Source organism: Sinocyclocheilus anshuiensis, unplaced genomic scaffold (assembly GCF_001515605.1).
Source record: "Sinocyclocheilus anshuiensis isolate Anshui unplaced genomic scaffold, SAMN03320099.WGS_v1.1 scaffold618, whole genome shotgun sequence".
In the NCBI taxonomy this organism is placed as follows: Eukaryota; Metazoa; Chordata; class Actinopteri; order Cypriniformes; family Cyprinidae; genus Sinocyclocheilus; species Sinocyclocheilus anshuiensis.
The window spans coordinates 123,813-134,974 of NW_015547657.1; the positions used below are offsets into that span (position 1 = coordinate 123,813).

Consider the following 11,162-nt stretch of genomic DNA (forward strand, 5'->3'; position numbering starts at 1 on the left):
AAGCTTTCAAAAAAGGGGGGGGGGGGTAAAAACCCATCCTGTTTTGTTGACAATTTAAACTCTCAAAATCTGCACTTTATATCTTGTTACACACAAACAATATATAGACTATGAAAGCAAAGCTATAAATAGACAAGAACTGCAATGCAGTTGCTGTCAAAACCGGTTTAGAAAACTAGAAATAATTGAGAGAACAAATTATTCAAGTGTCTGTGCGGAGTGTGGAAGCTGAACATTAGTGCTCATTGCAGTACTGATGGAGGCGCCTGTGCTGTTACTTGATCTTAAAACACTCTGACATTTTTGGTCATACAGATAAGAGTAATACATCTTTCGAATCTGTAAAGACTCTACGTTTATTTGTTTGCACTCACAATAACAACAAAATATTGCGCTTTGGTAAAATAATGAAAGCAAACAGGATGCGCTTTCTGCCATCTCAGTCATGTGAACTTGAGTGCGAAACTCTGAATCTCTGTGTATAATTGCCTTACAGATATGAAAGCATATCTAAAGAGAGTGAAATGTCTACTTTCAAATGAACCAATTCAAATGGAAAACAAATATTCTCCGATTATGTAATCCGTATGAAATATGCATCATGCACGTTTCTTCATGGAACTCCACTACTGCGGAGATGATGAGTTCAGTGTCATCGACTTCATCTCTCATGCTGAAAACAAATAAATCACTAGTGTATCAATACATTATTAAAATGTTAATGCAGCCTCCTTACTGTTTTTCTCTGACACATTCATAATCATTAGCTTCTGCCGGTGCACTGTGCCAAGCTTTATGCGTGTGCTTGAGCGTTTATAGGCTAGGCAATTAAAGGCTCATTATTATGATTTAAATGATTTATTAATAAATGTGCGATTAGTCGACTAATGCTTAAAATGAACGACTACTAGTCGCTCATTATTATGATTTAAATGATTTATTAATAAATGTGCGATTAGTCGACTAATGCTTAAAATGAACGACTACTAGTCGACCAGAAAAATCTTTAGTCGAGGGCAGCTCTAGACTTCAGGGGCCTGATTGATACGGTACACAGCACATCACTCACGACGAGGATCATCGTATCAGAACCGCTTCCCACGTATCATCGAGGACACAAAAGTTTCAGTAGACTTTTTGCTCTAAACGAAGGGTTATTGTCATGATGTAAAGAACAGAAACTGCTCTTTGTTAATAACTGGAATCTTTTCTGGGAATGTCCTAGGCTTTTACGTGCTAATGGCCTGCACCCCAGCAGAGTCAGAGCGGAACTCCTGTCAGACAACATCTCCAGGATGCTACACTTCATATGACTAGTAAGCCAATTCTCAAATAACTGCTATGATGGCTTTTGTTCTACCCACTTAAATATAGAAGTACTTGTGTTGTCCATTCTATAAGGACTGTGTCTGTTCCCCGAATAGTGAGTTCAAAATATAAATATAATGCAGGATATAGAAAGAAAATACAAATAAAAAATCATTGTGATCATTAAACCAGAAAAATGCAGAATAAAAAAAAAAAAAAAATTTTTAAAACTTGGGCTCCTAAACATTAGATCACTCACACCCAAAACAGTTATTGTAAATGAAATTATCACATGTAATAGTTTTGATGTACTCTGCTTGACTGAAACCTGGCTCAAACCAAATTACTATATTGGTCTAAATGAGTCTACTTCACCAAGCTACTGTTATAAGCATGAGCCCCGTCAGATTGGTTGTAGTAGCGGTGTTGCAACAATATACAGTGATATCCTCAACGTTACTCAGCAAACAGGATACAGCTTTAACTCATTTGAAATACTGTTTAATTTTTAACTGTCAGATATGCAGAAAAAATATTTAATATCTCTTGCTCTGGCTACCGTGTATAGACCGCCAGGGCTGTATGCAGATTTCCTTTAAGAGTTTGCAGAATTCCTCTCAGACCTCTTAGTTAATGTTGATAAAGCGCTAATTGTTGGAGACTTTAACATTCATGTTGATAATACAAATGATGGGTTAAGACTTGCGTTTGCAGTCCTGATAAACTCTTTTGGGGTCAAGCAAAATGTCACTGGGTCCACTCATCATTTTAATCATACGCTAGATTTAATTATATTGCATGGAATTGATTTTACTGATATGCATATTGTACCTCAAAGTGATTATGCTACTGACCATTACCTTGTATTGTGCATGCTGCGTATTACGGATATATGGCTCCCCCTTATCGTCCGGGTAGAACTATTGTTCCAACCACTAAAGATAGATTCACAAATAACCTTCTGATTTGTCTCAACTGCTCCGTGTACCCATAAATGCACATGAACTAGATGAAATGACTAGCAATAATGGCACTATATTACCTAATACATTAGAAGCTTTTGCCCCTGTCAAAGTAAAAAAAAAAAAACTTAGAGAAAAACATACTATGCCGTGGTACAACAGTAATACCCATTCACTCAAGAAAGAAAAAAGAAAAAAGAAAAAAAAAAACAACCTGGAAGTTTTTAGAATTGCGTGGAAAAACAGTATGTCCAGCTGTAGACAGTCTCTAAATGCTGCCAGGGCCGAACATATCCGCAAACATATTCACTTATTCATTCAACATATTCATAGAAATGAATCAAAACAATCCAAGTTTTTTTTTTTGTTTTTTTTTAGCACAGTGGCTAATTAACAAATAATCAGATGTCATCCAAACGAAATATTCCCTCAGTTTAGTAGTAATGACTTTATGAATTTATTCAATGATAAAATACATAGCATCTGAAATATAATAACAAATTTCAAATCTACGGAATCTTGTAATTCAGCTTCATTCATCCCACCTGAAGAAAAACTGCACTTATTAAAATCACAAATTACTTGCTTCTTGCGTCAGACCAAGGCTGCATCTCATTAATAGATTTACTTGATTTTAGTGCTGCGTTCGACACAATAGATCATGACATACTCATAGATCGATTACAAAACTATTGGTATTCAAGGGCAGGTTTTAAGGTAGTTTAGATCCTACCTATCCGACCATTATCAATTGTTTATTTAAAGGGGGAATCATCTCCAATTAACGCCAGTAAAGTATGGAGTGCCACAAGGATCTGTCTTAGGCTCTATGCTATTTTCATTTACAACAATATACATGTTGCCCCTTGGTAATATTATTAGAAAATACAGAATTAGTTTCCAGTTTTATGCTGATGATACTAAACTATGTATTTCAACAAGACCAGATGCCACTTCAAAATTATCTAAGCTAACAGACTGTGTTAAAAAAGTAAAAGATTGGAAGACCAATAATTTTCTCCTAATAAATTTGAATAAGACAGAAATATTACTTATTGGACCAAAAAACAGTACACAGAGTACACTAGACGGATGTACTGTTATTCCCTCTACAGTGAAAAAATTGGGTGTTACATTAGATAGCAACTTGTCTTTTGAAAATCATATTTCATTATGTTAAAACAAAACAGCATTCTTACATCTTAGAAACATTGGCAAGCTATGGAACATGTTACCTGTTTTGATGCAGAAAAGCTAGTTCATGCATTCACAACCTGGACTATTATACTACTTATTGCACTACTAGGTGGTTGTCCTGCATCTTGAATAAACAAGCTACAGGTAGTCCAAAATGCAGCTGCTAGAGTCGTTATCAGGTCAAGAAAATATGATCATATTTCCCCAATTTTACAGTCTCTATACTGTCTTACAGTCTCTACACAGTTACAAAATATCACTACTTATAATGCCCTAAATGGTTTAGCTTATGCATACCTAAATAGGTATTCTATCACACTATAATCCATCACGCTTCCTAAAGTCACAAAACTCTGGACTTTTTGTAGGATAATAGCAAAGTCCAGTAAAGCAGGTAGAGCTTTTTCACATTTGGCTCCCAAACTCTGGAATAGCCTTCCTGACAATGTTTGGGGTTCAGACACACTCTCTCTATTTAAATCTAGATTAAAGACACATCTCTTTAGCCATTTCGTAACCTTATACTTCAGTTATATCTTATCAATTGCACATTATCATTCTTCCGCTTGGGTTGAACACACAATTATTTGCTTGGCTTTAGAACAGCAGCTACTCTAATTTTTCTCTATTTGTTTCTCTGTTTCTGCCACGGGGTGGGCATCCCAACAAGCTTCAGTGTGGATCCAACCCTTACAAAGATCTGAGATGACTGAACACCTGAGAAGAGATGGTGCCAAACCCTCAGAGGACCTCAGATGATGCCAACCCTGAACCAACATACAAAACTACCAAATTTTCTGTGAAGCGGCTTTGCAACAATTTGTATCGTGAAAAGCGCAATAGAAATAAATGTGAAATGAATTGAATTTTATTGCGTTGAATCGAATTTGGGGGCACTGAATGATTCAGTGGAAAAATATATTTTTTATTCCTGCCTTTAAGATTCCACAAATATTAGTTAAAGCATCTGTTTAAGTTATAATGTATTTGTAATTTATTAAAGCAACAAAAAATAAAATAAAATAAAAACATGCTAAATGTCAATGTCAGACTCTGTTCCATGTTTTGTGTGTGTCCTGCTCCCCATGTGCCTTCCCATGCCCTTATTTGGTTAGTTTCCTGTTCCTCCCCTGATTAGTGTTTCATTGCTCCCAGGTGTGTCTCGTCATCCCCTCCTCCTGTGTGTATAAATAGTGTTCCCACTCCCAAGTTCTCTGTCCGCTGTTAAACGTCTTCCTGAGTTCGTCTCCCTTGTGTTCCTGAAAATAAAGTCTTGGTAAAGTATTCTCCAGCGTCTCCTCGTTCCTCGTGTGTGTGCACCGTGACAGAACAGCGGACCAAACAGTAAGTGGCATCCCTTCCCTGTGTTTAATTTCCGTGTTTTTGCAAGTTTTTGTTTCCTGGTTCCCCCTCCCCCCGCGGCGATGGAAATTGCCGTTTGCGTCGCCGCCCTAGCTTGCCTCGATCTCCCCTTCTACGACTACGCCCGGGAGTTCTGCAAGCTCGCGGAGGTGACGGCGTTAGAAGACGCCGTCCTCAATCAGCTGTTCTGGCTCGTGGCCAACTACCATAGCTCCGTGGACCTCTCAGACACCACTGGACTGTGTTGGAGAGAAGGTGTCTTCCGGTGTCTGGGGAGTGTCAGGTCCCAAGCCAGATCCATCCCACCGCCGTCCGCGGCTTCCCCAAGTCAGCCGGCAGTTAATGTCTGCCGGCCGCGCCGTTCACCTCTTAACCAAAGTAGGAGGATGAGGAGGAAAAGACTGTTCTCCGCCCTCATCCTAGCCCCAGAGCTTGCTCCAGTGTCGGCTCCAGCCACAGAACTCGCTCCAGTGCCGGCTCCAGCCCCAGAACTCGCTCCAGTGCCGGCTCCAGCCCCAGAGATCGCTCCAGTGCCGGCTCCAGCGTCGGCTCCAGCCCCAGAGCTTGCACCAGTGTCTGCTCCAGCCCCTAAACTCACTCCAGTGCCAGTTCCTCGAAAGCGCTTTGCTGTGCCTGCTCCTCCAGAGCGCCCTCCAGTGCCAGCACCACGTCAGCGCTACCCTGTTCCCCAGTGTTCCTCGCCTGATTAGTGTTTCATTGCTCCCAGGTGTGTCTCCTCATCCCCTCCGCCTGTGTGTATTTAAAGTGTTCCCAGTCCCTAGTTCTCTGTCCGCTGTTAAACGTCTTCCTGAGTTCGTCTCCCTTGGTTCCTGAAAATAAAGTCTTGATAAAGTATTCTCCAGCGTCTCCTCGTTCCTCGTGTGTGTGCACCGTGACAGTCAAATGGTTGTGGAGGTATGCTGAGGGTTTATTTATTTTTTATTTTTTTTTGGTTGTTGCACCCTTAAGGCCCATTCACACCAAGAACGATCACTACAAAGATAACGATAAAGATATAGTTCTAAAAATCTTTCTCAATATTAAAGAATAGCAGAGTCCACACCACTGCTATAACGATAAAGGCACAGAGAAATTATATCATTGGAATCACTTTCAGAACTATTTTTTTCCAGCTGATGAACGATGAAAACATTGACAGCCAATCAGAATCAATCCTGCTATCATGAGCTCAAGAATTTAAAGTGACAGATGAGCGTGCGCTTAGAATAAACAGGCGATATCGTCCGCTGGTGTGGACACTAATATCATTGTCTTTATAGTTATCGTTCTTGGTGTGAACAGGCCTTTAGAATGTTTTTTTTTTTTCTTTTTTCTTCTCACTTTGTGTTCCATAGACATAGGTAAAACAGTCAAAATGAGCAACAGAAAAATGTCATTGTCTTTTATTTGTGCAATGCTTTGATGAATCAAATGGCTTTGCTTACTTTTTGTCATTATGATCACTAGATGATAGATGCAGAAATGTCCTAGGAGGAATTTTTAACACTGACATAATTCATTGCATCATACAAAGATCATTTCTTAACATTCACAAACAATTCCATAATACATGTACTTATTATAGCGCTACACAGTGGACTGGATTTGTGTGCTCTTGTCTGAGTAGTAATTGAAAACTATTCCATCAAGTTTGGGGTCTTTGCAATTTACAACCTCTGAAACTTTAGGGTGCAACAAGAAAATCTGGGCAAATACAATACAATCTGTACACATAATATAGCCAAACTATAGTTGAGGATTCAATGTGCCAACCCCAATGGGCATATGAAGACACAATAAAAGGAAGCACTGTCCCTTTTCTTTCTCAGAGGTTCCTGCCCCGCATATATATTGGCATGGCAAAGAGGACTGTGTCATTGCTACAACTACTGCTCTTGGTGTATGGGGTCTGTGTTCCAGCTTCAGCACAAGTATGCAGACTGCTTGGTCAGCCTGTCCTCCCTCTACTTTCTGCACAAAAAGATGTCAATATTGGGGCAGTTTTATCATTCCACAGAAGTGCTCTGTTAAAGATGCATACCTTCACTTCCAAACCAGAACCAACAACATGTGGCAGGTCTGTATGAAAACAATTCTTTGGAGTTGACAATATAAATTCTTTAAAAATAACTAAATAAATAATTCTGATGATCTTGCAAGAATGAAAGACACAGAACTGATGCTCTATTTCCACAGCTTCAACTTGCGTGGGTTTAAATTTGCTCAGACACTGATTTTTGCTATTGAGGAGATAAATAATAGCACACACCTGCTACCTGGTGTTTCTTTGGGCTATAATATATATGATTCATGTAGCTCTATAGCTCAGACTATTCTTTCAAGCATGTCTTTGATGAATGGTTATAAACAGACTTTGAGTGATACATCCTGCTCTAGACCACCAGCTGTTTATGCAATTGTTGGAGAGTCAAACTCCTCTCCCACCATAGCACTGGCTTCAGTAGTTGGTCCTTTCAGCATACCTGTTGTAAGAACTCTTACTTATCTGCTCCTTGTTATCATGTTGAATCAGCGTATGATGAAGCACAGGAACATGCACCATTTATAAATCCTTTGAATTAAAATGAAAATCAATTGTTGTAAATATAGAAAGCAATGTTTAGATTGTAGCGTTTGTAATGTTTATGAAAATTATGTTATTTGTATAGTAATGATATGAAGTGGTTATGTTTCTTGTAGATCAGTCATTTTGCCACATGTGCTTGCCTGAGTAACAGAAAAAGATATCCATCCTTCTTCAGAACAATACCCAGTGATTATTACCAAAGCAGAGCACTGGCTCAGCTTGTAAAGCACTTTGGCTGGACCTGGGTTGGGACGGTCAGGAGTCGTGGAGACTATGGTAATAACGGCATTGCAGCATTTGAGGAGGCTGCAAAACAAGAGGGGGTTTGTATTGAATACTCAGAGGCCATATTAAGCACCGATCCAAAAGAGCAGTTTCTGAAGACGCTAGAAGTGATAAAGAAGGGCACCGCCAGGGTGGTGGTGGCTTTTGTTGCATTAGGAGATTTTGTTCCCCTCCTGAAAGTAATGGTGCAACACAACATCACAGGGCTGCAGTGGGTTGGGAGTGAATCCTGGATCACTTCTCGAACTCTTGCAGAAACAAAGGAGTACAGTTTCCTTTCTGGAGCGTTGGGTTTTGCTATAGCAAATGCCAAACTTATGGGCTTGCGAGAGTTCCTAGTGAATGTGCACCCTGATCAAGAACCAAACAATGAAATTTTAAAAGAATTCTGGGAAACAACTTTTCAGTGCTCTTTCAGGACCACTGGTAGTGGTGCCTGTACTGGCTCAGAGAAACTGGCAGAGCTGCAAAACGAATTTACTGATGTATCAGAGCTACGAATAGCAAATAAAGTGTACACTGCAGTGTATGCTGTAGCACATACATTACATAACGTATTAAAGGACTTGAAATCATCCACCAACAGTAGCACAAAAGAACAACCCACACCACAAAAGGTATATAAGAGCAAAAAACATAATAGTAGAAAATCATACTGAAACAAATTATGTTTCTGGTCTTTCCCCTCAGATGTTGGCGTATATGATGGATGTGAGATTCACTGTTAAAACAGGTGAAGAAATTTTCTTTGATGCAAGTGGTGATCCAGTGGCGAGATATGACCTGGTGAACTGGCAGCCTGCTGGGAATGTAGGTCTGCAGTTTGAGCATGTGGGAGTGTATGACAGCTCACTGTCTTCAGAACAGCGTCTTCGGGTCAATCAGGAACGTGTCTTATGGGCAAGAAACACTGGACAGGTATATCAATATTATATAATCAATTATAAGGTAGCATGTCATATAACCGTTTAATTATGAAAAGAACAACAACTGAAGAACAGTTAAAAGCGTGTATGAAATATCTATAAACAATTGCATAAAAGCATAAAAAACATAGCATAAAAGCAATTATTCCATGGAGACAATCAATTAATTTAAGATTTTAAATCGTCATGTTGTGTGTGACAAATTATTTTTGCATAGTTGCCTGTGTCCGTGTGCAGTGAGAGCTGCCCCCCTGGCACTAGAAAGGCTGTGCTAAAAGGACAACCTATCTGCTGTTATGACTGCATTCCATGTGCAGAGGGAGAAATCAACAATGTAACTGGTAAAAAAAGAAAAAGAAACACTGAATACCTCTCATGAACATATTATAATATATAATACTGTCATTTTTTTTTTTTTTTTTCCTTCACAGATTCTAATGACTGTTTTCCTTGTGATTTGGAGTACTGGTCAAATGAAAGCAAAGACAAATGTGTATTAAAAGTGGTTGAATTCCTTTCCTATACAGAAATCATGGGAAAGGTGCTTTGTATTTTCTCCTTCTTTGGGGTGTTATTAACGGCAATAATATATTTTCTGTTTTATCTTCATAAGGAAACACCTATTGTAAGAGCCAACAACTCAGAGCTGAGCTTCTTGTTGCTCTTCTCACTCTCACTGTGTTTTCTCTGTTCACTTACTTTCATTGGTCGGCCCACTGAATGGTCCTGTATGTTACGTCACACAGCATTTGGGATCACTTTTGTCCTTTGCATCTCCTGTGTTTTGGGGAAAACAATAGTGGTATTAATGGCATTCCGGGCTACACTTCCAGGAAGTAATGTCATGAAATGGTTTGGGCCTTTTCAACAGAGACTCAGTGTTGTTTCCTTAACATTAATACAGGTGATTATCTGTGTGCTTTGGTTAACAATATCCCCACCTTTCCCGTACATGAATTTGAGCTATTACAGAGAAAAGATCATCCTAGAATGTAACTTAGGTTCAGCTGTTGGTTTTTGGGCTGTTCTGGGTTATACTGGCCTGCTATCAATCTTGTGTTTTGTTCTGGCTTTTTTTGCTCGGAAGCTCCCTGATAACTTCAATGAAGCCAAGTTCATCACATTCAGTATGCTCATATTCTGTGCTGTCTGGCTCACATTTATCCCAGCTTATGTCAGTTCTCCTGGAAAATTTACTGTAGCTGTACAGATATTTGCTATTTTAGCTTCAAGTTTTGGTTTACTATTTTGCATATTTATACCAAAATGTTACATAATTTTACTAAAACCAGATAAAAATACAAAAAAACAAATGATAGGGAAGTCTTCATAGATCTTATCTTTAAACTCAAAGATACACTCTAAAAAATGCTGGGTTAAATATAACCCAGCATTTTTTTAGAGTGTAACCATGTAACTGAGAAACAAAGATGATGCAATAAATACATTTCTGATATAAAATTTTGGTCAACAGATAAAAGTAAAATAAATAAATAAACCGACATATAAGTATCTGAAAGTATTTTGTCTGTAAACAGTGAAAATAAAGACTTTAAGCTAAAACATATTCCTTGGCCATGGGTACTGAGGATTGCTTTCATAACAACTGATGAAACTGAAAGTAAAAATACAGTTCTGTGCCCTGATGGATTCCCATGTCATTATCACAATAGCAGCACTACTATGTGTTGGTGGGTCAGTCTAAACCTCTATTTCTGCTCTGTGCAGTATAGCCTTGGACTGCAGTTATAGTAACTCTCTCTACGACAGCCATATTCTGGACCTGCATTATATAAATTATAAAATACAATGACTACCTTATATAAGACAATGACTTGTTGCAATTAGAAATAAATAAGAAATAATAGCCTGTATTTATTACACCTTTCTGCATTACGCACAGTAACCCATCCAGACATTGATTTGTCATATAATTTTATAATTTACTTGTATATGCAAAGGTTTATACCTTTTATGTGTATGTTTTGTTTTAAGCCTCATAAATGTCAATTGCAATATGTCAAATGCAAATTAAATTTGACTAGATTACAGCATTGTTTACAAAAATAATAATAAAGTTTTTATTTTTATTTTTATTCTATTACTGCACCAGACACTGATTTTCTTAAAATGGTTATTTAAAAATGATTATATCCTTGTCTATATGATTTTAGGTTTTGGCTGTCTGAACTTACTGCAATGATTGATTATATATTGTTGTGTAATATGCATAAGAATACAATTACCCTGCCTCATTGTTTATTATATTTAGTTAATATCCCAGACAGCAACATAGTGTTGGCCCAGATCCGGCCCACATCTGGCCCATGTGAAATCCATGCGGGCCAGATGGGGCCCGGATCTGGGCCGAAACTGTCTGCTGTCTGGGATATTATATCTAAGGGTGTACTATTTTGTTTATTTCCTGGGAAGGCCTCATACAGGCAAATTTGCAACTGCTGCATGTTGTAGAGGAAATTAAGGAATTGTCCTATTGCAAGTATGCCTTTACTTCTTATGTAAAACCTTTGTATT

The 11,162-nt window shown here is 38.4% G+C and overlaps 1 protein-coding gene across 1 annotated transcript; it reads left to right on the forward strand.

Annotated features, from left to right (window-relative positions):
• Positions 1-6,685: 6,685 nt before the first annotated feature.
• On the forward strand, positions 6,686-9,960 carry LOC107702192 (extracellular calcium-sensing receptor-like). The gene is made up of 6 exons (XM_016504432.1): positions 6,686-6,906; positions 7,026-7,317; positions 7,530-8,318; positions 8,392-8,619; positions 8,845-8,968; positions 9,059-9,960. The coding sequence occupies exons 1-6, from the start codon at positions 6,686-6,688 to the stop codon at positions 9,958-9,960; spliced, it is 2,556 nt and encodes an 851-aa protein (XP_016359918.1).
• Positions 9,961-11,162: the final 1,202 nt, after the last annotated feature.

Bases quoted from the DNA above. Each gene is read 5' to 3' on its own strand.
- LOC107702192 (XM_016504432.1), top strand. From the start codon at position 6,686: ATGGCAAAGAGGACTGTGTCATTGCTACAACTACTGCTCTTGGTGTAT. The intron at 8,620-8,844 runs GTATATCAATAT...ATTTTTGCATAG, and splicing joins GGGCAAGAAACACTGGACAG to TTGCCTGTGTCCGTGTGCAG. The intron at 8,969-9,058 runs GTAAAAAAAGAA...TTTCCTTCACAG, and splicing joins AGAAATCAACAATGTAACTG to ATTCTAATGACTGTTTTCCT.